The following is a 27,831-nucleotide window of genomic DNA, read 5'->3' on the forward strand; positions in this document are numbered from 1 at the left end:
ATAGAAGAGTCAACGTGCCGGAAGTGGGCAAAGCTATTGAGTGCTCGGTGAATATAAAGGATACAAGGGAGATAGAGTCGTGGTGGCGGAAATTTTTTTCACGCTCCGCAACTTATTTTTCCACTCAGAGGTGCAATAAGTAACTTTCGAATAAACGACAATATGAAGATCGTCCAACTGTGATGTCTGGTTTGCCTGCTCAGTTTGTGATGCTCGAGTGCTGTTGGCACGCGCCAAATGAAGTGCAGTGTTTAGGATGATGGTAGAGCGCGTGGAGGGCCACCTCTTCATGTACCGACGGCCCGTCTACAGGGTGTTCGGATACCTCGAGACCGAGTAAGTATATCCGAGCCTTTCGAATTCCTGCATAGCTAAACTCAACTCGAAACTTTATCGGAGTATGCTAATGTCGCGTTGCGCGCGACATGTTTCGTCGATGTGAGATATATATATATATATATATATATATATATATATATATGTAGGGAGAGCCAACGGGTTTCCATGGTGAATTGCCCGTTTTACCGGGCCGACCCCCTCCCCCTCCCGTTGGATTTCGATCACTTGCACGCCATACGACACACGCCAACGTGCCCGCGCGTTTGGCAGTCAATCAATTAGACCCTTCAGGAGGCACATTCTTTTAATACAACTGCTTTACGCGCTCGCTTCTTCTGGCATTGGAATGATGAATTATTAATCGAGAATAATAATGTTAAGTGCTTGGACATTTCTTGTCCTTTGTATTAGAAAGATTAAGTTCCTCGGTCAGATTTCTCCTTAGCTCTTTGCGTATCCATCGAACGTTGCGATTGACGTTCACGTATTTCCATTCCACCCAATTTTGCACGTCGTGGCAGGTGTACGCTATCAGTGCCACCTAAAATTTTATCGTTCGTCGTTGACGATAGCACACAAATCATGAGCTAAATTTAACCATATTTTACCAAAGTTTTATTGACGACCACTGGCGAGCCTAACGGAGGACAATACGCGTTGTCGCTTAAAACTCTGTATTTATCCTCGTGCAGTAAATCCACTGACTTTTCGCTGTCCTCCCCAATCTGAAAGGAATAAAGAAAACGTGATTACGTTCTAACATTTGAAATGTAGCAAATAGTGCACATAACATACCTCGTTTATTTTCATTTTGTTCTCCCCTTTCTTGCTCATTTCAGTTTTATTATCCTTCACTGCTTCCGCAGTAGAGCTGGTATGTAGCCCATCCTGCCCTGCTTTATTATTTTCAGCCTTTTTATTACCAACATGATTTTCAACATTCAAATTGTCTGAAGTTGCAGTTTCGCGACACTTTTCTGTACAATTATTGCCAATTATTGACATCTTCTCCAAAGCGAACTTCAATATATTTTTACCAATAAAATCTGATATCTTTTCATACGAATTTTCGCCATGCAATACATTTTCCTGGAGGACACTTGCGAAAGAGTTCAATACCTTATTCATATCCGTTATATGGTTCGTCATAACTTCTAAAAGCTTCGTCAGTACTTCGCTCATGGAAGCTTGCACAAAGTCAGACAATAACTTTTGATTTTTTCGTGAAACTTTCGCCTCATCAATTTCAGTTTTCACTTCGTGCCAATCTATAACTTCGTAGACTTTTTGCGAAGAGTAAGCTATACTTTCTAAAAATATAAACATAAATTGAATAAACATGATTTCTTAATTTCTATGTTCAAATTTATTTTACTTTTATTTGTTGTCTCTTTATTGCTGACAACAGTTGTTACATCACCTGTCTTCATAAAATGAATGTACTTCAAAGAAATTCCAAGCTATTCGGTATAATTATTAAAAACTTACTAGAGTTCCTTGAAGAATCCGTAAAATTTGTAGCTTTCAGACCATAAATCGACTGCCGTACACTTCTGCCACCTAGACTTGCCAGTGGAACGAATTTGTTGGTATTGTCTTGTTCAGTTTTACCAATCCGCGGCAGATTTAGCTTTATCAAGCTCTTTTCATCGGTTTTAACGTTTGAGCGCTTAATATCAATATGCATTGCCGATGGCAAATGTTTCAACGTTATAAGTCGTATAATACGTTGATTCTGAAATGATTCGAGCGAATAATATAACTGAAATCCATTCAAGTTCGAATGCAAGAAAAACTTGTTTAATACCTCAGAATTTTTTATAACCGTCGATAATTTACATCTGCCAGGACAGCACAAATGGGCAATATCTTGAAATCTTTTGGACGGTAGTTTCGGCACAACAACGTATTTACGAGGAATGCTATATGCGCAACATCCATTCGGCAGTAACAATGCGCGGATATCAAGCAGAATATGCGGATTCGTTAACAGGGACAGAAAATATTGGAGAGCGCGTTGTAGATTTCAATTCAGTGTAAAAGTGATTGCCGAACGATAAATCGCTGCGGCATTTTATACTCACGGGCAAGAAAGTCTTAAAACAGCAATATTGTTGGTGGCATGGCGAATAGAATTAGGATCGGGCACGTAGCGTGGATGTATTTCATAGTGGGCAATCTTGATAACGTAACTGTTTTCCACGCCTAATGCCCCGATCAGCACAGCGAGATATGCCTCGGTGTGATATCTTGCGCGCACGCGCATGGCAACAACGGATGCGGTAAATTCAAGCGAAAATGAATTGAAGCGTCTACTAGTATTTAAGGGAGAGAGAGAAAGAAATGCCGATGACTTACTTGTGAATGTGCGCTTGATTCATGCACGTTGCCGACGTTAGTACGTGACGTTCATCGAGGATAACTCCGCTGCACATAAAGTACCTGCCTTTTCTGCGCATAATCGTACACGATTTCGTAATTATTACCTTTGCGCAGCTTTGCGACCGAACGATTGAACAACAATTAAAATCAGATACAAATTTTTAAACTTCCGTCTTACGTCTACCCGCCCGTGGGTCGAAAAAGTACGGCGAACAAAGAGCCATAACATTCCTCGAGCATCATCTTTTCCCGTACGATTAATAACGTATATTCGCGATCTCACGATGGCATATAACTTACGCAACCTTGTCGGCGGGCGTGTCGCATTCGGGTATATCTTCATCTCTCACGACGAAGGCATGCATTTCCAAGAAATCATCGGTCCCGTCAATCTCACTCTTGATCCATAAGTGGCCGTCGGATCTCTTGATTCTTGAATTACGATTGCCATTCAACCTATGGATCTTCCTTTCCGCCGTCGATTTTTCCTTCCTTAACGATTCGTTGGCCGCGAAAAGACTCGCTGCTACTTTGTAAATGGTAAAATGGAAATCACGTTTGGCATCGACGGAGGCATTTCCGAGCAGCATCGTCGACCTTGAACCTATTTCCTTTAGCGAGCTGAAGGCAATCGGATCAGCGGCAGCAGCAGCATCAGCAGCAGCAGCAGCAGCAGCAGCAGCAGCAGCAGCGGCGGCGGCGGCGTTGGCAGAGGCAGCAAAGACGAGGAGCATTATTTTCGCTCGCATGACGATGGACTTTTAATAGTCGCGTGCCTGTGTTGGCCCCCAGGCGCTGCGCAGAACGGAGGAGAGAGAGAAAGAGAGAGAAGAAGCGAAACGCGCGAACGTGCACTGGAGAGTCGAAGATCCCGCGGAGAGTAGCTGCAACGGGAGAGACGCAGAGACGTATTACGTTCGCACTCTTTCGGCCGAATGATTTTTCTTTCCGCGTCGACATCCTCGTCGGTCGTTCGAACGAAACCTGGATTTTCCGCGATTACGATTTTGAAATCGAGAGGCTTTCGCGCGACGGACGTATATTGCGTGGCTCTTTGTTTTCCACCTCCTGCGCGCTTTGTTTGCGCGGTGAGGTCCATGAGTAAGAGTGTAAACGCTCTCTGGTACACGGCTGACCAATGTCGATAACGTTTTTAGCGAAAGCGTGAGTAATGTCAACAACTTTCGAATTTTCGAAAACACAATTGTTACTCGTCGCGTTCCGTAGATAACGTTTTCATCTACAGATGTGTTCGTTCGCATTCATAATTCGCAGTTAGATTGTAAACGTTGTGTTTTATTATTGAAAAGCTCGGAGACAATGAACGCGTAAGATGATAGAAATAATTATAATGTTTCAGAATCCAGAACGAACAATGCTCCCGTAAAATTCTCATCGGCGTTTTCTTTCGACTGTTCGTGTTTTACCAAAAACTGCTTACACAGTCGAGCGAATTGCGGTGGTATCCAATCTTCACCGAGTCGAGCATCGGTAAATAGCACCTGTAAACTTTCAACGGCTTTCTTCTTATCGGGCCCTTTTACACTGGGTTTCTTAATTTGGTAGTCACGGTTCTCTCCTTCTGGATACTCATAACCATTAGTACGGTCTCGGGGCTTGTAATCATTATCGTATGTAGCTTTCACCTTGCGATAATTGGACTCGAGATCAGCTTGATTATCTTTATAATCTGGAACAAGTGTTTTTCAGCAGTTACATTTGGATGCCGTTGCTGCCAGTCGTGCTTTGCAGGTGAACTGTGCGATCGTGAAAACAATTGTAACTCTAACGTTTCGTCTACACTTCCGTATGAATTTTTAGCCGATTTCTCAATCGTTGCGGAATCAACTCTTAACTTATAATCATTATCGTTTTCGTCACTGTGATGGTGTTTGTTCAGATACAAATTGTTAACAGCATCGGCGTAAGCTTGACTATTAACCAGCAAATTGTTGCTTTTGGGTCCGCGTATTTCAGAATCAGTGCGATTCTCCGAACACTTGTATGATTGTGCGGGAACTCTGAAATCGGTTTTCTGATACTTACGATTCCGGCAATCGTAGCCAATAAAGAAATGATAGAGGCACGTAGAGCAAACTGCTACCGAGGTTGACCTCGCAGGTTTCCAATTGCCTGTCATCTTGTTTATCCAGTCGAGATTATCAAATAGATCAGTGTACTGACATGGCGTCATGGGTTGTCTGTCATCACACGATACTGTCACCATTGCAGTCTGAAATCCATATAGCAGCGTTACAAGTTGATACGTCGCGGCCGACTTGTCGACTACACCTGAGATTATTACCTGTATTTTATTCAACATCGCGGCGGATCCCGTTTGAGGACAAGTTTTCATATCGTGTCTCTCTCGCTTAACTCAATCTCCAACTCCTAAAAAAGTATTAAAATTTTGCTCACAGCTGAAATCGATGAGACATAAGACGACTAAAAAACATCCTCAAACAAATAATCCTCTCGATTTTAAAATCGCTCTCCTCGATATCCTTCGAGTTTTCATTACTAATCCTTCTCGCCGTTTCAATAATTCGAGCGTCGTTGGCGCTGTTCTCGTTAGACTCGAGAACTTTTTTAATATCGTGATCATTGAGGCGAGTCTCATTTGCGGTTTCGCTCGGATTATTTCCCGCGGAGACAGCTAGCGACTCTCGTTTTTTCCTCGCGCCGCCAATATTGTCAGCTGCAACTTCGTACATAACGAAGGACAGCTGAAAATGATCAAACTTTGTTTTGAGCACGACTGGATAGAGAAAAGTAAGCAAGTAATAAGTAAGTTGAACTTTCTTACGGTTCCGATTTCCTTTGTGACGGTCACCCTGCAATCCTCTTCTGCGCATTGATTGACCAACGGTCGCGTCGGTAATTTGAGTTCGTACAAGTTGTATTTTGAAATTTTCAAAAAATGTGCTCTCTAAAATTTGATTTTTATTACAATTAATTTGCACATGTGTCGCTGCGTGCGCCCACACGCGCAAATCAAAAGCTGACGTAATTCAAAATTTTGCATTACCTGGTAGCACGCCGTTATTCTAATTATTCTGCGCAGTAAATGCGTTTCCTATTACGGAATATTCATACAGGCAGAGGCATTTTTATGGAAATAATTGACATGATTACCTTGGGCAATTCACAATAAAATTGCAATGGACGCGCGGCGCGGCTCATCATTTGTTACTCGCATCAATCAAATTTCAACGTCCTTGATGCGAAAAGACCTTTCCACCTCTTTGATCGAGGAATATAAATAGGACAATGCGCATTTTGCGAAAGTAATAAGTCTGTGAACGACTGAAAACTAATCGATCATTGAAATTCTGCAACTAGATGCATGGTGTATCAAAACAATTGATGATATCTACCTGCAAACGAGTTTCACTATAGCTACGTTATATGATCTTCACCCCTGGGATCCACTAAATGTTTTGGATGAAAGCCGCAAACTGCAATTTTAATGACCTGCACCGTATCCGAAAATGGCGCAACTATTGCCACTAATTGGGCCCTGATTTTGTGCCTGCGGAACAATTTCATCGAACGTGCGGAGCAGAAAAAAAAATGTAGAGTTGATCGAAAGTGTTCCGCGTATTTGAAAGTTTAATAACACAGGAAGCGCGTCCATCTGTCGCAAATTGAATGCGAGGTGTGAAAACGCGCACACATCTCGCCGGAAATTGAAATCGTAACGAATCGTCTGGCGCCGACCCACCTGACGTGCGTAGCCTCGTGGATGCAGGAAGCGTAAGTCAAAATGTAAAGGCTCGTCAGTATCGAACCGCCACACATCGCATGTCTTTTGGTCCTGCGCGCGCAATCAATGAAAGCGTTAATTGCAAAGCTGTCGTTGATCTCTCGATCGTCGCAAGGTTGCGCCGAGATAAATAAAGAAAACCAAAACAGGTTATCGCGCGGCCGTGAAAAAGTGCAGAAAAGGGCACGAGAAGCGTGGCTATATCTTACGAATAGCGGAGGTCATCGTTGCGGGTTGCGTTGTTGACCTTGCAACCAACGGCAACTTCCTCGTTATCAACCACGAGCGCTTGTACCTTAAGCGACTGATCGCCGATAGGATCGACCTTCGACACCCAAATTTGCAGCGAATCGCTCGCGCCCGCCACGAGTATTATTACGCGCAGCAGTGGCAACAACATCCTTGTTCTCGGCATGCAGGGACTGTCGAAAGCCACGCGAGAAGCTGCTGCCGCTGCGCGCGACGATGATTAAGCCTATACCTTTATCTCTCGCGAAAATTGCGAGTTGGTGCTTTTCTTTCGGTTGAACGTCAGAACAAACGTGCCCGCGAGTTTGCTTCGCGAGCAAACAATCAGTGGGTCATTAGGGTCTTCGCGCGCCGACAGATTCTTTGATGCCTTGCACGCGTTCATTTATTTGCGCGTAAAGGACGCACCAATCCAGAAATAGAACGAAGCTACAATTGCAAACTAGTACGCAACCCAATGTGCATTAGTTATCAGTTGTATAGAATACCTGCTCGAGAGCGAGAGGAAGAGGCGGATGTAATGGTCGAGTTTTTTTTCTTCTTCGAGAAGAGAGAACAAAACGCGGCATCGCTTGTATTGGGTTATACACTTGTGGCTGCACGGTGCACAGCTCTGATGTCATTATCAGCAAAGCGTCAGGTCGTTGTGTAAGTCCCAATTTCCACACGCTGCCTTTTGCCACGTCTCAATTTGCAAGGCAGAGAGGCTCTCGTCTGAACGACCCTGCGGTTTTCCGCAGCGAGCGCGAGCTACTGCGATCGCGACGGCTCGTGCGAGTTCATTGTGACGCGCGCGCGTGTAACGGAATTCGTGGCGTTTGTCGAATTTTCGCGGGTCGATCTCGCGAAACTTGGCGGGGCTGAGGGCTCGAGGTCGGCGAAAGGAAGACTTGCCCGAAAGGCAAGCTCCGGCGCGGCGGCGCCACGCTCTAAAAATACAACGGCAAAAATCAATAAACGCCGGTGCAGCCGACGCAACATCTTGACCGCCGGAAGGAGGATCGAAGCACGTGCGGAAGCGTATCTGAAATCTCAGCCGCGTAGGTATAACCGCGCGGTGTGTCTCGCGGCGCGCAATCGCGGGAGACAAGAAGGCGCGCTGCGCGCACAACGAAAACGACTGCAGCGGCGGCGGCTGTGGCGGCGTGCGCGCGCGCGCGCGCGCGAGAGAGAGAGAGAGAGAATGGCAGGTTGTCCGTGCCGGCTAGCAGGGCAAAGCGAGTCAGCAGCTGGCGCGGCGCGATCAGTACACTGGCTGGCGGCGAGCGCGTCGAAACCCCTTTTCTCGCGCCGATTTTGCGCGCCGGGCGAGTACGTATAGTCTCGAGACAGTGCCACTTCGGCGATAGGTGTCCTTGTTGTTTGTTTCCGTACCGCGTGTTACCGCTTGTCGCGGCCGTGCGCGCGTTTTATATATAAAATTCAGTCGCGCGTTTTTCCTCAAAAAGATGACGCGCGAGCGGGTGTAACGGAGAGACGGAGCACGGTAGACAATGAGCAACGTGCTCAGGCTGCGCTGCACGTGCACTTCTATTTTAACGAGTGGCTGTCCGAAAACCGCTGCACCCTCGCGATTTACTTAGTAGCTCGCGCCGCGCTAACGACTAACGAGGCGGACGCGCGACACCGCCTACAGTTGCGCGCGAATTCTTAGCTGTTTTTCACTTTACGTTCCAGTGCTGATGCCTCCTCTGGACGTTGTTCGGCCGAGAAAAAGAAAGAGAAATGAAATGATATCGGTTTTTGATATCAACGCTCGAGTACGTATGTACGGCTCGACGCGTCGACGCCAAAATCTCTCTCTCTCTCTCTCTGCAAGCTGCCGTCGCTTGCATGCAAATCGCCGTTCTTTACTTACTGCCGCGTCCGCTCACGGCCCGAGAGACCAATGTGAACTCGAGCGGCGTGCTGCGTTTACCTTTCGCGCTCAATTAAGTCTCTCTTTCTGCCTCTGACTCGGAGAAACGAAGCGCGCAGCGTTATTCTCTTCAAAGGCATCTGCTTACTTTCCGATTTCAATTTTAGATTAGAGACGTTCAATTTGTCGCTGCGCGATTACCGAAAATAATAGTACGACTGCGGGGTTGGGATGACGACGGATTGCTGAACTTCGATGGAAATACGAGATATCCACGGACTGAGTTTTTCAAACGCAGACAGTGATACAGTAAAGACGTTTATGCAAGTGGGACATTGTGAAGATCGATCGTGGTGTTTCCGAATCGAGTGCTATGAGCCGATCACGACTGCCGGCGCGTCCCGTAGACCGCGGCGAAAAGAGAGCGCCGCGTCCGTGTCTCCATCAAGCGTAATCCCGTAGAAGCGGGCCACGAGACGAAGTCGGAAGAAGCGAGGCAGGGAGAATGCTGGAGCTGGTCGAGCGAAAGAGCTCGTGGCCGAAGGCGCCGTCGTCGCCGTCGAGCCGAAATCGTCGCGGCGACAATGCGGGCGGCAACCACGCCGCCAGCAATCTCGTCGCGGTGGCGCGGAGCAAGGCACTACTTGGCCCATCGTGGGCCGCGCGAACCAGCCGCGGCCTGCTCTGCTCGCTCGGCAACAGTGACGATTATTACAGCTCCCACACCCTCGGCACTTGGAAGTTCCATCGTGTCTCGCGCCAGCAGCAGCAGCAGCAGCAACGGCAACCACAGCGCAGGTATAACTCACGAATGCGAATTGCTGGCTCACGACAAAGGCCACTGATTTATGCGACGATCAATGTTGTATGTGTGGCGGTGTTTGATTTATTTGCGCGCGATCCTTTGGCTCGAACGAATCGAGTGTGCTTCGTCTCTCTGCTGAAAAGCTTGTACGTATAGCAACGATGACCGAGAGCTTTCACGGCCATTCGTATTATAAAGCGGACCGATGATTCGCATTGTCGTTGGTCGGGTTTGCGAAATTCTCCCATTGCCGCTCGTTCGTTAAATTTGCCCGCTGTTAATTTCGATCCGTTGTGCCGTCTGATATATCACCAACGACTTTTGCTTGCGAGGCCCTCAACGCTGTCAGCTCTATTACTAAGCACACGGCAAACGACGGGAGCCTCCGCTAGATCAATCGTAATTCGGTATCACCAACGGCAAGCTCGAATCCCCGACATCCTCGCGAAGATAAGCCATCGATCGATCAGCAATTGCCAGCGAGCGAACGAATCCGGTGCCCGCGTCGTTGGCCGATTAGCCTTAAACGAGTCGCAGAGCGAAGTTGGCTCACGGGTGAAAGGCTTCTTTCGAAGAGCGCGCCGCGTGGGTCGCACAGGTGTCGGCTCGCCGACGGCGCGCGACGAGACGCTGCTCCTGCGATTGTTCGCACGACTAATTGCCCCGAGATTCCTCGCGCGAGTATTGGCTAATGGCTTTCCCCGCGCCTGCGCTCCACTAATTAAACGAAAATTCGAGAGGTTTCTTATCTCGCACCTCTGTGTTTTCCTCTGCTGGATTTTTTTCCCCGCCGAGAGTAATGGGATATTTCTTATCTCTCTACGTTTCGGAGAGAAAGAGAAGGATAAAAAGTCGGTGATTTAGATGGTTCGCCGCTGTCTAATACTTCGTCGATCTGTACGCGAGCAACTTTCTTAGGAGAGTTATAGCCAGCTCTCGGAATGCGGTAGAATGAGGAAAGGGATATTATTGCAAGTATAGTTTCGCTGATAGCCGGCAAAAAATTTCGAAATCGCGTTTTTTTTGGTTTTTTTTTACGAATAGTGCGAGGGTGTGATCGTGCGTTACGTCGTCGCCTGGAATGTACGATTTACAAAACGAAACGCCGCTTACTCAATTAATTAAGCTTTTTACTGCTCGAGCAATAAACTGTCGTGTTACACGTCGAACTAGTCCAGTGGTGCTTGTCTATCTGTTCAAGGATAATTAAGAAAAAATTTACGATCGTAATCACGATCATCCGCGACGGTGAGTGTGCAATCGCGCGCGATTGCCGAAAAAAAAAAAATTATGCGCACGACGAGCAACAAACGTAACGGAGCATTACGCGAACGGGAAAGAAAACGTGTATATACGAGGTGCAATTAACGAAAGAAATCATCGAATTCGATCGGTTTTTCTCGAACGCGGAAAGGGCGTCTCTGGAACAACGGGCGCGTGACGACAAATAGACACGCTGCCACTATTACCTTCCCTGCATATACAACACGGCGACTTCGTCTTTCACGAGAGCGCAGGCGAGCTCGACGCGACGGGGATCGAGTGTCGGGGGAGGGGGATCGATCGCCGTGAAGTCCGCTGACGTCGCGGGCACACATGCGCTCGAGACGAAACGAGACCATTTGATAACTCACTTTTGCCGGGCGCCGTTCTTTCCGCTGGTCCCCCGTGCGATCTCGAGCCGCAGTTTGCGATTGATCGTGGACCGCAACGTCCGTTTCCGTGAGAAAACCGCCAGTCGCAATAGGCGTACGCAAATAGCTGGTCTGCTGCGAGCCCGCGACAAAGAAAATGAAAAAAGGGCAATCGCGTTATCAAGCGGCCGACCGATACTCCGGTGCAACGATCCAGCCGCGTCCGGTCGCTCGATTTTTCACGGTTATTCATTCCGATCGGGCGCGCGCTCCTAATCGCGAGACAAGATAATCGCTACCCGCGCGCAATCAAGCCCCGGCGAATTCACGGCCAATTGATACGCGCTAGTTACAAACGAGTTCAACACTCGCGCGCAAAGTTCGAGCGCCGCAGTCCGCGCGCGCCCAATCGAATAACGCGGAAACAAAGCGCCATACATCAATTGCCAATGTAGGATTTCTCTATTCTTTGCGTTCGGCCGTTCGTGTATTTTCCTTCTCTTTCTTTTTCAACGGAATAGCTATCGCGCAAGCAGCGATAAATCGGCTAGTAGGTGTCAGAGCTACACAATGGCTGTGCTCCACGCGCCGGACAGCAGATATCGCGCTCGATTGCGAATCGCCGTTCGCTCTAATTGTCGAGAGCCCGCATCGACAAAGTATCCCCGGGAGGAATGTTAATTTGCGCGATCGCGTCTTCGAAGAGGCTAACGATCGCGCGTCGCTGGCGCGAACCCGCGGAGAGGAAGCTCCTCGCGATCTCTGGTGCGCTGCCTTCCCGTGCCAACTTAACGGGCACGCTCTTGCCGCTCGGGACCACGCGCCTCTGCGTCCGCGCTCGAGCCGCTTGCACGCGCGAAGGACGCGCGACTTGCACAACGATGTTCAACGGGTCGAACGAGCGGAATCGCGCGCGCGTGTGAATTGCACGCGCGTATGGATTCTGTCTCCCGCGTCGTGTTTTCTCCTCGCTTCTGCTCCGACAATGGATGCACCTGAGATGTTGACGACCCAGAAAACAACGGCAAATCTTAGCTTCTTTTTCTGGGTGCGTCCAACTCTGCTGGCGCGCGAATGATATCGGATTAATATTGGGATATATTTTTATTTGTATATCGAGGTTGCCGCCTGTTGGGATAAAGCATCTTCCTACGCGGAAACTTACTTTGCGTTCACTCGGAATATTTTATTTGGAAGAAAATAGCTTCTATGACGTTGAAGTGTATAGTCACCCAGAAAATTTTAATTCGACTAAGAGTATACGGAGAAAATTACTTTTTCTAAAAGAACTGAACAAATTATTGATGTGAAGCGGGGTAAAAATAAAAATGAAAACACGTAAATCGCAACTCAAAAAATAATCTTCCCATTAAAAACATTTATACGTCTTCGCGTCCACTCGTGTACTGGCGCAACACATTCATTGCTGCGAGTATAGAAGAACGCGCACCCGCACATCCTCTACAAAGGCAGGGAGAATAATAGTAACATATTGGAATAAACACAGCGTCTTTCACGCAAACGGTGACAAGAAGTGGAAAAAAAAGAAGAAGAATCTAGCCGCGTTGCACGATCGCGCGCACGCACCCGTAGCATATAAAGCTGGCGAAAGCGCATAGCTGTATAGCTATATTGGTGCGGCATATCGGGGTGTGCGTCACGCTGGCTGGCAAGCCGCGCGCGCGGTGCATCGGCCCGACGACGCACAAGGGCAAGCTGCATTGCAATTTCATGAATGCAAATGCGCCCAGATGAGCTTTGCTCCTGTTATCCCCCTTTACCTCTCGTTCCTCCTCGCTCCGCCAAGTGCAACGCACCCACCGGTCTCCCGCTCGTGCCTCTCTTCCCGAATTTTTCACGACCACCGGCTAGTCGATCGAAACGCCGCTCGTCTCCATTGGCCGAGCCGCGCCGCGACGAGAGATCGCTGCCCTTCTCGCGTATCCGCGAGCACGCGGTAATTGCGCCTCCTACATAAATATAACAGCGCTGCATAATTGCGCGCGAGCGCAGGTGCAGTCTCCTCTCTCTTTCTGTTCAGCTCTTGCCGCTAATGAGTTGCGAATGCTGTCTGCGCGTGTGTACCTACGTGTGGCGCGTTACGGCTAGAAACGCTTACGTTGTCGTAGCAAGCAGAGCTTTCGCGCAAAATGCCCTCTTACGGCAAATTCTTTCTCGCTTTCGCGATCGTCTGCGTTACTTTTACCGAGTGTGCAATCTACATTGCAGTGTTATTGATCGGAATATCCAATTTCGATTGATTTTAATGCCAAGTAATTTTTGAGATGCGATCCCGATCGTTAAGCGAGATGTACTAAAACAGAGTGTCGGGCGTTCGTCACCGAGCGTTGACTATTGAAATGGCTCTTCGTTTACTGCAATTTATTTATTGGTATAATTTGTTGTTTAACCTTCGACGGGTATTCGGTTTTCCCCAGCATTCCCGATAAAGCACTCGAAACGCATGCGTCGATATTCGCGCCGCGCCAAATATACGCATTCGGGAGAGAAAGGGATCGACGTATTATTTCGATAATGCGATATCGCGCCGACTCCTTTCTCTCCGCTCTCAGCCACAATTCCGCCCGCAAGAATTAAAAAGATAATGGCACGATGCGCGAGTGCAAAAGTTCCACGAAGCGCCTGATTAGGGTCATTGTGATCTTGCCTCTTTTTCTCCTCCCTCTCCGCACGCGCCGTTCTCCATTATGTTTTTCTCGCGCTGTGCGACGGCACACTCGTCCAAATTGAAGAAGAAGCGCGCGCGCGCTCCTAAAACTCGCCTGTCGCACAGAGAGAAAAAGAAGAGACGGACTCGTCGATAGCGTCGTGATTGAAAACTCGCGAGCGGCAATTGAATGCACAAGCTCGAGCGAAGGCAATTGGCATCGCACTCGCTAAAGCGATTTGAAAGCGAAGCACACATAAGAAGATTTCGAGCTGCATGTGGCGGCGCCGTCGCCACACACTCTCGGGACTTCTTTTTTCATTAGATCATCGGCTGCGCTCTCTCTCTCTCTCTCTCTCTCTCTCTCTCTCTCTTTGACGTCATGTATCCGTATGTGTGTGTGCGCGCGCGCGCTTTGTCGTGTCCTTCAGTGGTCGACCGGCTGGCAACTGTCGCGGACGCAGCGAAACGATACGGTTCTTTTATTGCGTTATATTATATACATCTCCCGATGCGCAACGACGAGCACAGGAAATGCATTGTCCCATAATTTTGAGCACTCTGTAGTACGTTTTTTTCTTGTTGTCACTGCGTTTACCGTTGCGTAATGGTGTGTGTTTTTTTTTTGTACTTGTCGAAGCCGATTCTTGCAAACGCGCGCCACTGGCGTTAGCGAGAACGTTAGCGTGTGTCGATTGGTGTCGAGTCGGCTTTTAATAATACGTGATTCGAGTGACACTTCTCCAAATGCAAATCAGATGATATTTATAGCAGCGGCTCTTATTAGCGCTTGACGTAATCTTAATCCACATTTTGTTTTTCGTTTGAATTAACGGCATTGAAAGTTTAACTAGCCGATTGTTTTATACTCTCCAACATTCATTGGAAATTTAAAAAGTAAAACCTTTAATATGCTGAAATGACGCCAGCAGTGACAATTTGATCTATATAAAACATTCGTTCATCTTATGCACCATACACGCACAAATGAAACTAATTTATTTGAAATAAAATGTCAATTAAATAAAAATCAATAAATCGTAGTAAAGGCAGATGTTCTGTGTGTTTATGTGCAGCCATGAGGGTATGAGCGCTGGCGGCGATGGCAGCGGCGACGGTGGTCTCGGCGGGGTACAAGGAGGCAGAAACACACCACCCCATGGATCGCCCACCCCCATGGACAAAGCCACCCTTAAGGTTCATCTCCCTAATGGTAAGCGCAACGTGCCCCGCGCATCAGCTTTTATATTATTTCGTAAGAATCGAAACTACAGCAACGTTGAGTGGGACTTGCTTTAAACCTGCGCTTAATTCACTCCGCTTTTCACCATTTTTATCCGGACTGTGAGCGTTGTTTCGTTGAGGCTGGCTTTGGAACGCGATGAAAATACGATTTTGCGTTTCAAACAACGAGAATGTGAAATTTCAGTTGTCTCACAATGTCGTCACTATCATTGAGTTTTATATAGCAAATTCCGAAGCGACTAAAGTCTGTCGTTGTACGCAATTTCGTAACCAAATCGGAATCATAAAAAACGACAATCACGGCGTAACTTTGTGCTAGACAACGATCGAATTAACGAGAGCAACGTCGTTTTCTATAGGTGGATTCAACGTAGTTAAATTCGGTGATGCGATCGACGTGAAAGGCATCATATCATTGGTCACCAGCAGACTGGCGGCTGGGACGAGGCACTACAGAAACCTTTACGCCATGAGGCTGCATCATCCTGGCTCCGGCGAGAGCTACTGGTTACATCAGGACACGACGATGTATCAGGTACGTTGGAAAGATTGAAAAATAATTTAAGTACAAATTTAATCGGCAATTGACAAGATTGTCCTCGTTACTCAGGTTCAAGAGAAGTATGAGAAAAAACATCCGCACAGCGAATGGAGGTACGAATTGAGGGTTCGATATTTGCCGCAAAATCTGAACGACCTGCACGAAAAGGACAAAGTCACATTTTACTATTACTACGATCAAGTGAGTTAGCAAGATGAATTCTTTGTATCTGATTGCTTCGTAAATCGATTGTAATATCTGTGCTTTTCTCGTCAGGTAAGAAACGACTATCTGACTGCGAATCACGTGGGCTTGGATCAAGACGTTGCTGTTCAACTGTGCTGCCTAGAAATAAGATACTTTTTTAAAGATATGCCTCAAATAGCTTTGGATAAGAAAAGTAATTTGGAATATTTAGAAAGAGAAGTAAGTTATTTGCTTGGCGGTGTGCTCTCACTTTGCCTCGGCGAAATAATTGGTGGTTTGAAAATTGCAGGTCGGCTTGCACAAATTCTTACCTAGGTCGGTCTTGAATAGCATGAAACCAAAAGCGCTGCGTAAACTGATCCAGCAACACTTCAAAAAAGTCGCTGCCCTGTCGGAAATTGAATGTATGTTCAAGTTTTTCGATCTCCTGCGATCGCACTACAGGTTCGATCAAGAAAGATTTATTTGCGCGTTAGGAGTGAGTATTTTCAAACAATATCTATGGCGTGAAATCACAGAGCAAAAGTTACATGATCGAGAATACTTCTTTGCAGACGAGCTGGTCTATTCCTGTAGAACTAGTCATTGGTCCAGATCTTGGAATATCACACATGGCCCATCGCGGTGGCACAGTGGTGAGTTAACGTGACTTGCGTGGCGTCATTCCATTCGATTCGCTTTTCTAATATAAACATTTCAATGGGCAGCCTACGAGAATGGCCGAGTTCACGCAAATTCAGGCAATTCAGACTCTCGTATCTGACTGCAAAGAGCACGCGAAAGCTTGCATTAAGCTCAGGGTCGCTGGAGCAACCGAAACTCTCAGTATTACTTGCTCAAGCCTCGATCAAGCCGAAAGTCTTGCGGATTTGATTGATGGTTATTGCAGATTGATGACCAACAGCTCTACTTCGCTGTGGAATAGAAAAGGTGAGTTTGCTTTCTTTCGCGATAAATTTTTACTTTTAAATGTAGTCGACTCATCTCGTTAACAATCTCAAGCTATGGAGTAAAATCTCGAATGGCATACTAAATTTTACATTCCGTTGATAACAGTTCTAATTACCTACTTTACTCTATTACTAGTATTTGTATATATCTGTCTACTCATTTAATTGTCTTAGAAGTTGTCTTTAATCAACATTTTCCTTTCAAAAATTAGTTCATTTCACTGCTGTTTCGTACAATTTGAAACTTATACGTATTAGTATGAAACGGTATATAATCTGCGTCTTGAAATAACATTTCCAAAATGTATTACTAAAAACTCTCTTTACGCTTCAAGCTGCATCTTGGAAAAACTTTCCCTGTCCTTGCAAAGGTTTGTATTGTTTAGAATTATAAAATACCTATACAGTTTGCATAAATTTAAAAATTAATATTTTCACTGTTACTTTGCAGATGCTCATCCACCTAAATATAAGCAGAAAAATACAGAAAGTCCTGAAAAGAATCCTGGAAAAACTGGAACAATTTTGTCTGAAGATTATGCTGAAATTGTTGATGAAGAAGGGGATTATTCTACGCCTGCAAGTAAGTTGTAATTCATTCACAAATTTTCAAGTTTTAATATCTTTATTACTAGTATGCATCACTAAGTGCTCAAATAAAATCATATATGAAATTTAAAATATCTCAAAAGCATATTTATAAATTTTTAGCCCGAGATTATGAAATCGTTAGAAATCAAGTGGAACTAGGAGAAATAATTGGCGAAGGACAATTCGGAAACGTTCACAAAGGTTCTTATAAAGGACGAGATGGTCAAGTTATTCCAGTAGCTGTGAAAACTTGTAAAGTGGATGCTGACTTGGCTACTTCTGAAAAGTTTCTCGAGGAAGCATGTAAGCATAGAGAAAATACTTAAACACTCATTATTACGGACACAAATGCTTTCTAAATATCCTAATGTTTCTATATTTGAATAAATATGACGAAAGCTTTGAATAAATTAGGCCTTTTAACTTCAGTTTTAAAAATAGTTAAAGTGTCAATTTATTTTCTAAGCTTGTAAGAAACAGTGTTTTTTTACAAGCATGTTTCAAACGAACAAACTTACGTATGGTATTCCGTGAATAAGATAGCATCAATTCTAATGTATCTTTTACTATGAGTATCCTTTACTGATTGCCTCATTAATTGCTGATTTGTTCTTCCTAAAAAAATCCATGGTAATGCGTGGTGTACAAATATTTACGAATTTGGACGTGAAAACAATACATTCAATATACTATAATTTTACAGCATGCTTACTAATTTTGATATTTTTATCTTTGTTGGTAATTAACATTATTATTACGATTGCTATTTTCATTAGCTACGATACCTAATCTACGTGATATTTCGCTTGATAAAAATAGAAAAATCTAACGTATTACATAAAATTTAAATACGATTCAATCAAATACCGCGCTATGAGATCCACACCGAGAAAAGAAAGAAAGAAAGAAAGACTTGTGCAATTTTACTTGATAACGTAATGACGCAAAGAAGCTAGGATTGCGAGTAAAACGAAGATGTAAACAGTGCGAGTGATTTCTTTCGACTTGTATCTTTAGTAGAAACATTCACAAATTTTGATTTTGATGTATACACTTGCGTGTATAATTCAGTTCCCACTCTATACTAAAATAACCTAAAATTCAAAGTTTTCTAGTTTCATCTTTAATGGACATAGAAAAACTCGCGGGGTTAATTTTAAAGAATGAAGCAATGACTTTCATATTCCATTGGTTTTTTTAAAATTGAAATTCGCATTTTTACATTAAAAAACTAAACTATTTTTTTTTTCATTTTTTACCCCTCGTAAAAAACATCTTCTAACTTTTGAACGAGTAAATCCATTTTTTTTAAATTAGGTGGATTTTTTTTTCATTTTTCATCAGATTTTTTTCTACAAACTTTTTTTAATTAAAATAGTCAAGTTACTAATGGAAAGAACGTCACTATTTAATTACATTTAAAATATTTTCTCCAAGAAATTTATATCCAAGCAAATTCTTATTATTATTTTTGATATATAAGAGCATATTGAAATTTTTTTTTTCAAAAGTTAATTGTTTTATATAAATACTTATTATACATGCAAAAGCAAACATTTTTACTCTTTGGGGTTTTTTCCACAGTGCATATGTTCAAAGATAATCAATCTTTAAGAAAGAAATGATTTTTTCAACAAAAATGAACGTAACATTTTATTGGCTCGATAAAAATGGATCCTGCCGCGCTCGTTTTAAAGAGGAGACAAATGTGCATCTATTCCACCTGATTAAAAAAAAATTAACTTACTCGTTCTAAAGTTAGAAGGTATTTTTTATGAGGGGTAAACAATTTTAAAAAATGGTTCAGTTTTTTTAATGTAAAAAACGCAATTTTCAATTAAAAAATCAACGGCATATGAAAGATATTGCTTTCTTTTTTACAATGAGCCCCGCGAGTTTTTCTACGTTCATTATAGACAGAGCTAGAAAACTTTCTATACTTATGCGTACTTTGAATTTTGAGTAATTTTAGTGTAGGATGGGAACTAACTTATGCGTGCAATTGTAGTTTCTTAATAGTATATTCTTCAAAATTTTCTCAATGTGTTTTTAATCAATCGAAATAAACAATTAACAATAAAATAAAAAATAAACTTTTTATTAGAAAATATTTCAAATTCTATGTGAATAACATTACTGTACTTTAGAGTAGTTTACATGAAAAATCGCTGTTATGGTACTTACGAATGTATAATTTATTGATTATGACACTACATATAAAAATTTAACTGTTCTTTCCAACAATAGTTTTTGGTTTAAGTTCGTACTTCAAGTCATCGTCATTCTTTTCATGTTCGTACTTCAAGTCTTTATAGTATTTTTTATAAGCACCCGTGCTCGGGGGCACTTTCGGATATTCCAATTGTGGGTAATCGGCACCTTTAATCGACAACGTCTTCTCGGCCCGAATCCTCGGCTGCGGACTCACCGGAGTTTCCATCTTCGGATGTTGATTCTCGTACGACTCTATCGCATTGATCAGTTCCATCGCTTCGTCTAAATTCAACCGTCTCCTCGGACCATCACTCTTAGCACTATCTTGCTTTTGCACTTTCTGCGCCGCCTCGATGTTCTTTTGCCTGCCTTTGTTTCCTTGAATAGCCAGAAAGGCTTGTAGCATTTCTTCGTGTCTCGCGGCAATCGTCGCGCACGACAGCAGCTCTTGAAACTTGGCGGCGTATTTCGGCGTAGCTTCGGACTTCTGACGCATCGCGAACATTCTCGCGTTCCAGAACGACGGCTCGTCGCACTTCGGCGCGTATATGCGCTTGGCATCGCATAAAAATTGCGACAGCTTGTCGTACGTTGGCAATCGCAGTGCAAATCTCATGTAAGCGTCGTCCGATAATCTAGTTTTCAAAAAGATCAATAACAATCGTTCGTTCTTTGGACCTAATACCGCAAGTGCGTTCCTGCAAGCCTCACGAAAGTACATAAAGTCCACTTCTCCTGTTCCTCCACGGTATTGAGGAATCAAGTTCAACACGTCTGATATATTGATAGCAACCTCTAATTTACTGCTTGAAGTACTCATTGTATCGAGTCACATTCGTTGCTGTGTACTCAATAATAAATTTATAAAACTTCGATGCGTAATTATCTTCAATTAAGATTCATAAAATACTGCACGCACAAATAATTTAATTACCATACCTTACGGTTTCTGAAATAACTAACGTAAAACTTGGTCATGATGTTGATGATTCAACAGTCGAAGAACTGATGATGCATACTCTGCAACACTCACGTTACGAATGTTCGTGAAATTATTTGCAGCGGCTCGCCTTGAAAAGACTGCTAAATGTTTCTATTAGCATGATTTCTGTTCCACGTCTCTCTCTCTCTCTCTCTCTCTCTCTCTCTCTCTCTCCCTTTAAAAATTACACTGTCACAGACTACCTGCCATCAACTGTCTTTCAGTCGCTCGTATCGAGAGAAAAAAGGCACTGATCGTGCGAGTCGAACATTTATTTAACTAAAACGACACACCAACTGTCGTTATAAATTTCGTTTATTAATTTTCAGACATAATGCAGCAATTCGAGCACCCACACATAATTCGTCTTATCGGCGTGTGCTCGGAGGCACCAATCTGGTTGGTGATGGAGCTTGCAAAGCTTGGCGAGATGCGTGCCTACCTGCAGTCAAATAAAAACAAACTTGATCTCGCCACTCTACTGCTCTACACCTTTCAATTGAGCACCGCTTTGTCATACCTCGAGAGTAAAAAGTTCGTACATCGCGACATCGCAGCTCGCAATGTCCTTGTCTCAGCGCATAACTGTGTCAAGCTAGCTGATTTTGGTTTGAGCCGGTGGGTCGAGGATCAAAGTTACTACACTGCCAGCAAGTGTAAACTTCCTATCAAATGGATGGCCCCGGAGAGTATCAATTTCCGCAGATTTACCACCTCGTCTGATGTTTGGATGTTTGGTGAGTTTTTGGTTGAAACCGAAAGAAACAGTTTTAAATAATCTGCACACAATGAATCTAATAATATATTTTAATTCTTTTAGTTAACACGAACTACCGTTAATAAAAATAATATTTTTAAAATATTCATTGAGATAATTTTTCCTCTGCAGGTGTATGTATGTGGGAAATTTTGATGTTTGGCGTTAAGCCATTTCAAGGAGTCAAAAATAACGAAGTCATCGGAAAACTGGAGAACGGAGAGAGATTAGCTTTACCAAATAATTGCCCACCTCGCTTGTACTCTTTGATGTCTCAGTGCTGGAGCTACGAGCCAAGTAAAAGACCAACATTCAAAGACATTCGAGAAAATTTACAGTAAGGCATTTTGTAGTTGTCTTTGACCACTGATGTTTGCATTAAATACGCATTTCAGCTTCATAACTAAACTCGTCTCTTTTCTCAGTGAAATTCTCATTGAAGAAAGGCATCAACAACAAGAAAGCGCCCGCAGAGAAAATCGAAGAGTGCAAGCTATGTCTTGGGGTAAACAAGCAATTCAAATAAGCCTTCGCGATTCGCGTGAAATGATGATTTACAACGATCTTATCTTAAAATTTTAGTCGGAGGAGACGAGGTGCAACCAGTAGCAAAACCTGGAGTCCTAAGTCGGCAAGGTTCCAACTCGGCGTCAGATCAATCGGAGCTTTCGGCACCCGTGTCAACGTACATCGTCGCCCAGAATCCCGAGGTGTTAGCACAGCTGATGAAGGAGAGCCAAGCAAGAGGGGTATGTCCCTCGGTGTATACAACACCCGCGACCCCTTTCAACTCTTTAGCCGTGCAATTCCAGGACGAGGATAAAACTCTGACAACCGCGATCGTATCCGATCTCCCGTTTGCCGAGTCTCTAATACCCACCTCCGAGACACAACCGTCTCTACAATCTGACTCGACATTATCCGAGTCGAATCTCGACTCCATTGAGTCGTCCGACACGATCTCTTCATTTCTATCGAATCTTAGTGTGTCGGAATGTCAAAACCAATCGCCTAACGTTGTTCGCAAGCAACAACAACAGAGCCTGTATCCCGGCTCAAAAGTCATCGGTGACCTCTATTCTCCCGTGCAAAAATTTCCCCAGACTTCGTGCGCTTCGGCTGTCGAAATTTATGGCCCTGTCGCGGGCTTCAGTCAGAGCTCCGTTATCGTCGGCAACCTAAGCCAAAGCCCATCTTTGGCTGGCAATTTTGCCGAAGCTTGTTTGTCGGATCATGGCCCTTCAAGCTTGCCAACAGATATTAATCAAACATCTCAGGCGAGTAGCTCAGTTCAGAAGCCGCAGCCAGCGAACAGTATCTATCCAGTAATGTCATCTTCGTCCACGTCTATCAACCAGGAAAACTTATACGGGCCAGTTATGAAGTTTCGGCCATCCTACGTGGCTCAGCAGCCACAAGTGATGTACCCGCAGAATTACCATCAGCAGATTTACTCGAACGTCTCACAAGGCTATCAACGACAGAACTCTGCTCCAGCAGCCCCAATCTACACTGTTCATGCAACGCCTACTTCGGTGGTGCAAGCGCAAAGGATGCAACAGCAGCAGCAACAGCAGCAGAGCTATGCTCATCACCCAGTTGTTCAGACTCATTACGCTGCACAAATTAGGCCAGGTGTTATGCCACAAGTTGGCAAAGTCTTCCATGCGACTGCTACAGCTGTCACGGCACAGTGCGCTGAGTTGGAAAGCAACGGTGCTGCGGCCATGTCTCATAGTCAAGAATTCATTAGCGACGAACTCGAACAGGTTTGCAGAGGAACAACTGTCTCTTGGAATGGCACTGGGAATGCTAAAACTTCGTAGATACACAATAGAAAATACCTGGTTACTTTTGATTTTTATATTTGGATGAGGAACAGCTCACGTGGTCGTCTTATTTTTTTATTTTTGTTTACTCAGATGAATTACTATGGCCTGAGTGTGTACAGATTATTATGAATTCTGCTGTGAATTTGCAGATTTTACGAGCAGATCAGCAAATTTTGTTGTGGTGATCCTTCTTCCGTGTTTCCCCTGATTTTTTTCGTTTTCGATTATCTTGGTTTTAATTTTCATTTATTTTTCTGCGTTTGTTTATGAGTGACGCGATATTCGTTTACGCCGTTAATCTACTACATTTATCCCAAAAACACAGATTTGTCCTACATACTATTAGAATTTTAGACAAATTTAGATAGAAACCTTAGCCGTTAAATAAGACAAATAATTTTAAGTTCATCGTTAAATATCATTAAAGTTTCTGATTAATACCCAGATTTAACATTCGTCAATAAGTATTACGTACATGAGCATGATTTTTCAAACTTAATTTTTACAAAGTTTTTCACGATATCATCTTACCACAGAAAAAATTATTGTCTTGAAAGTAACTTTTTAAAATTCATCGAATACATTTTTTTCAAATATTTTAACGTGAACAATTAATTTTACCTACTACTAACATTCAAACTCTTATGTTATTGCGTGTATATAATAATCATTTTATAATTAACAAATTTTTGGGATCTCGTTTGTTACATTAAAATTAACATTGCAAATTCTGAACAGCACTAGCATGCAGATTAACTGTGAATGGCACAATTATAAGAAAGTTTTGTGCATTTCATGTTTATATACTTGCATGTACACAAGAATTACTAAACCTGGAATTTTTTAATTTATTCCATCTTTGGTTTTTATATATATATGTGCGTACGTGTGTGTGCGCGCGCGCGTGTGTGTGTGTCCTATTGGTTTTCGAATATGTAAATATTAAATGATATTCACATGAATCGATTTTTGTACAGTTTGAATGTCTTTTTTTATATTTAGGTATGTGTAAAATTTATAAAAATCAATTAAAAATCTGGTTTTAATTTCTTCCGCAGAGGAATGCTAAATCTCAAATGATAGAAAGCACATGCGAATTTAATCCACGAATCGAGGATGAACAGAAGCTCTTGGAAAAAAGATTGCTCGAACAGCAACGCCAATCTGAAGAAGACAGTCGATGGCTTGCAAGAGAAGAGGTAAAGTTTTCGTTAAATAAATACTATCAAATAAAATAATCATTAACTTATGTTCCTGTATTCTATTTTTATTAGAAACGGCTTTCGATTGCAACGAGTGGTGACGAAAGTGCAAGTCCACCAGTTCCACGATCAGTCACGGAGTCACCGATTCACGAACTTCGACAGCAAAGTAAAAATACCGATTCTTTGGGTTCTAATAAAAGTGGTGATAAAATTATAGTCGTGAAGGTAAAAGGGCATAAATTTTTATTTTATTCTATTTTTGACCCTAATAAACGTAATACTTTTTAAATTGTAATAATTACTAACTTCTTTTTAGAAAATGGAACCAACTCCAACGGCAGATTTAGATAGAACCAATGACAAAGTCTACGACTGCACGACAAGTGTCGTTCGAGCTGTGATGGCACTGTCGCAAGGAGTTCAGCAAAGTCGAGCCGATCAATACTTGGATCTCGTCAGAAATGTTGGTATCGAGTTGCGAGCACTTTTGTCTTCAGTCGATTCGCTCGTCGAAATTTTGCCTGCCACAGCTCATCGAGAAGTCGAGATGGCTCACAAAGTACTGAGCAAGGACATGGCTGAACTAATAACCGCCATGAAACTTGCGCAGAGTTATAGTGCTACAACTTTGGACGCTGAGTATCGCAAGTGAGTTTCCCTTTAAGAATATATTTAACACTAAATCTACCAGAGCGATCAAATGGCCGCTCCTAAAGCCCGAAAAATAAATGTTTTTTAATTTTTATACGATAATTATTTTGTGTTTATTGTTTGTGCTAAATTCTGTATTAATTACAATCAACTGGAAAAGACTATAATTGTTTATTTCAAAAGTGGTCATTTGACCGCTATTCGGTAGAAATAGGTATATATAATATGTCGGCAGGTTTATTGTAAAATATCCTTGAGACCATTAGTGATTGAACAATAATTTTTCCAGGGGTATGCTATCGGCAGCACATATTCTTGCGATGGACGCCAAGAATCTGTTGGATGTTATAGATTCCGTTAGAATTCGTTTTCCTTATGTCGATAGTCAGATTTGTCAAAAACATAACGAAATGTTGAATTCAAGAAATTCTGGTCAAGAATGCTGTTTGCGCTCAAGCCAGTCTGGTGAAACATTGCTCAGGAGAAGTCAGTCCACTGACAGACATACTCCTGGTTTTAGACAAAGCCAAAGTGGAGACCTTTTACATAGGATGGGGCAGTCTGTTGATAGAGGATCTCAAGTAAGTTTTTCAACGTTGTGCTTGTAAATTTTTTAATTCTGATTTTATTACTAAATGATATTTTCATTTTAGGGCCAGATAGATGGAAATGGCATGTCAAGTTTGGAACGACGGCACCACATGGTTAACAGTCTTGAAAGGAATTCAACCACAAGGCGGCAAATGACTACGAGCAGCTTAGAACGTAAACGGCCGTCGTTGTCTTATGGTACTGGCAACTCTATAAATCTTCCACCGGTCGTTCCGGTTACTTGTAGTATAATTCAAACAAAGACGCCGATTATTCATCAGCAACATCAAACTTCTTTGTCATCTGATATCGGCCAAAACTCGATATTCAAAAATAACATTGGAAAAGAAATTCAACCGAATAATAGCTAACAATAAGGCGATAATTATATATCAAGTTAAACGATTGTTGAACTTTTTGGACAACATTGAAAACGGTGTAAAACTTTTGATCGGTACTTTTTTTATGTTTTTAAGATAAATACAAAATATTGTAGATACATTTGAAATTTTTTAGAAGTTGTTTAGCTTTCGAAACTGTAACTGAGATATTGTTGGCAAAAAATTACTTAAAATGGCATCATAAGATGAATTTTGTTATCAAGCAATTCTTTCTGTTACGAGACGTATATATTACAAATTCTAAAATGTCACTTGTTTTGAAAACGTAGTTCATTGTATCTATATTTTTAAAATATACGTTGTTAATAATTATTTATGTTATTTAAGTTTATAATCGTACTGCATTTCGTATCATTTATTAAAAAGCGATGTAAATATTTCGTAACAGGCAAAAAGTTACCTGTCGCAATATCTTCAAAGAGGAAATGTTATGCAATCTTTTCGCAACAGCTTGTTGGACATTATTCGCAATTTTTTTTCAAATATTTCTTTTTGAGTTTTATTTCTATAAATGGAAAAAAATCGTACTTATACATAGGACAGTATTTAGTAGAAATAGTTAAAACGATGAATATATATAATAAGTTAAGTCAAGAATATTACGTCACAATCGCAACTCCAAAGCTATAGAATTATCGTTGCGATATATTTGTTGATAAGTTATGTAAAGCGACTTCAATTACTAGGTGACACTTGCATTTGTTTATGTTAATCTAATTCAATTTCTTCTGCATAGGAACGATGTTGATTTTTTATTTTCCATCAATACTTATTAAATCATGCCTAAAATGAAACATTAATAATCATTCGAATCCGTAAGTGATCCACTATTCGTCGTCCTGCCAGATGGCTTTCAAACGTTTAAATAAATAAAATAACTTTCTCATAAAAAAGAGAGCACTGCAATAACATTAATTATCTTGCACAAATAAGTCACCTTAAAGTCATTGGTAGTCAGTTGAATATTGATACATGAACGAAATGATATTGTATAAAAGGAGAAAAGAAAGTTTTCGCATCAGAGATGCCACGGTCGAAATTTAGTTTTTGAAATAGTATATAATCGATGATACGTAGACCGGATTGTTTTTGAAAAAAATTGAGTTCGTTCGTAAATAGTTTAGCTCCTATTTGTGTATTTCTAGGTACACATAAATATGATTTAAACATACTATAAAAGAAATAAATATTACAAATATGCGCTGTGCAAAAACATATTATATACGATGGTGTAAAGAGTGCGACTGAATGTTCTTTCTACTTAAGCAATTAATTAGCAATTTGTAACAGGCTTGTGACGTTTATATGGGATGTTTTATATAAAGTATGGAATGCTGCAAAAAACAAATAAATAATAGACGCGATGATCCTTCTCGGTGGTAGGTGTCAGTTCCTATAAAGACACGCATTTTATAAGTTTTCATCCCCCGCCCTCGGACAAATTATATAACTTTAGCTCATATATTAGAATCATAAAATGCTTTATCCGTAAAGTTCGCGTAAAGCAATATTTTTTGTCAAAAATGAGAGACAGCTATATATTCCTTTAAAAAAAGTAAATATTAATGGGCGCTTGACACTCCAACTCATAATTAATTCAGCACATATTTAAACAGATAGCTGTGTTAAAAAAGTTACTCGAAGTACAACACTATTAATGAACCAAAATACTATTGATTAATACATAGGAACATAACTTCTATAGATGTATTGTAACATTTACAATCATTTTGAAGCACTAAAAAAGGAAATTAAATTATATAACATTTATAATGAAACAATTGCTTAAACCAATATGAATTAATAAAATTTAAATTATTGTCATCTCGTTTAAAGGTATTTGTAAATTTGTGTAAATGTAATGATGTATTATTGTAACAATTATTAATTATATTATGCATCGATCAATAATAAATTACATTTCTGATTTTAAATATACTCTCTATTTATTACTAATTATCTC

The 27,831-nt window shown here is 42.3% G+C and overlaps 3 protein-coding genes across 3 annotated transcripts; 1 reads left to right on the top strand and 2 right to left on the bottom strand.

Annotated features, from left to right (window-relative positions):
• Positions 1 to 715: 715 nt before the first annotated feature.
• LOC131663570 (uncharacterized) lies at positions 716 to 3,416 on the bottom strand. Its single transcript, XM_058934041.1, has 8 exons — positions 3,022 to 3,416; positions 2,698 to 2,790; positions 2,424 to 2,588; positions 2,147 to 2,261; positions 1,828 to 2,074; positions 1,135 to 1,649; positions 948 to 1,064; positions 716 to 880 (listed from the first exon to the last, which is right to left on the bottom strand). Exons 1-8 carry the CDS (start codon positions 3,309 to 3,311, stop codon positions 716 to 718), a joined length of 1,707 nt encoding a protein of 568 aa, XP_058790024.1. The 5' UTR covers positions 3,312 to 3,416.
• Positions 3,417 to 4,067: 651 nt separating this feature from the next.
• Positions 4,068 to 5,832, bottom strand: LOC131663571 (uncharacterized). The gene is made up of 5 exons (XM_058934042.1): positions 5,750 to 5,832; positions 5,528 to 5,650; positions 5,027 to 5,447; positions 4,768 to 4,954; positions 4,068 to 4,411 (listed from the first exon to the last, which is right to left on the bottom strand). The coding sequence occupies exons 3-5, from the start codon at positions 5,075 to 5,077 to the stop codon at positions 4,068 to 4,070; spliced, it is 582 nt and encodes a 193-aa protein (XP_058790025.1). The 5' UTR covers positions 5,078 to 5,447; positions 5,528 to 5,650; positions 5,750 to 5,832.
• Positions 5,833 to 7,995: 2,163 nt separating this feature from the next.
• Positions 7,996 to 27,766, top strand: LOC131663617 (focal adhesion kinase 1). Its single transcript, XM_058934105.1, has 21 exons — positions 7,996 to 8,047; positions 8,762 to 9,392; positions 14,778 to 14,914; positions 15,306 to 15,481; positions 15,557 to 15,688; positions 15,764 to 15,913; positions 15,984 to 16,172; positions 16,249 to 16,329; positions 16,402 to 16,624; positions 16,980 to 17,015; positions 17,096 to 17,227; positions 17,356 to 17,538; positions 20,761 to 21,168; positions 21,321 to 21,525; positions 21,614 to 21,693; positions 21,771 to 22,957; positions 24,079 to 24,219; positions 24,295 to 24,450; positions 24,542 to 24,873; positions 25,166 to 25,457; positions 25,530 to 27,766. Exons 2-21 carry the CDS (start codon positions 9,100 to 9,102, stop codon positions 25,836 to 25,838), a joined length of 4,842 nt encoding a protein of 1,613 aa, XP_058790088.1. The 5' UTR covers positions 7,996 to 8,047; positions 8,762 to 9,099; the 3' UTR covers positions 25,839 to 27,766.
• Positions 27,767 to 27,831: the final 65 nt, after the last annotated feature.

The sequence above is a fragment of the Phymastichus coffea genome, unplaced genomic scaffold (assembly GCF_024137745.1).
Source record: "Phymastichus coffea isolate CEN01 unplaced genomic scaffold, Cenicafe_Pcof_1.1 PCOF00036, whole genome shotgun sequence".
Taxonomy (NCBI): Eukaryota; Metazoa; Arthropoda; class Insecta; order Hymenoptera; family Eulophidae; genus Phymastichus; species Phymastichus coffea.

Bases quoted from the DNA above. Each gene is read 5' to 3' on its own strand.
- LOC131663570 (XM_058934041.1), bottom strand. From the start codon at position 3,311: ATGCTGCTCGGAAATGCCTCCGTCGATGCCAAACGTGATTTCCATTTT. The intron at 1,650-1,827 runs GTAAGTTTTTAA...TTATATTTTTAG, and splicing joins GGATTCTTCAAGGAACTCTA to AAAGTATAGCTTACTCTTCG. The intron at 1,065-1,134 runs GTATGTTATGTG...TATTCCTTTCAG, and splicing joins ACAAAATGAAAATAAACGAG to ATTGGGGAGGACAGCGAAAA.
- LOC131663571 (XM_058934042.1), bottom strand. From the start codon at position 5,077: ATGAAAACTTGTCCTCAAACGGGATCCGCCGCGATGTTGAATAAAATA. The intron at 4,955-5,026 runs GTAATAATCTCA...TATGGATTTCAG, and splicing joins CGATGTTGAATAAAATACAG to ACTGCAATGGTGACAGTATC. The intron at 4,412-4,767 runs GTAAGTATCAGA...CACTTGTTCCAG, and splicing joins TGGCTACGATTGCCGGAATC to ATTATAAAGATAATCAAGCT.
- LOC131663617 (XM_058934105.1), top strand. From the start codon at position 9,100: ATGCTGGAGCTGGTCGAGCGAAAGAGCTCGTGGCCGAAGGCGCCGTCG. The intron at 17,539-20,760 runs GTAAGCATAGAG...ATTAATTTTCAG, and splicing joins AAAGTTTCTCGAGGAAGCAT to ACATAATGCAGCAATTCGAG. The intron at 24,874-25,165 runs GTGAGTTTCCCT...TAATTTTTCCAG, and splicing joins TTGGACGCTGAGTATCGCAA to GGGTATGCTATCGGCAGCAC.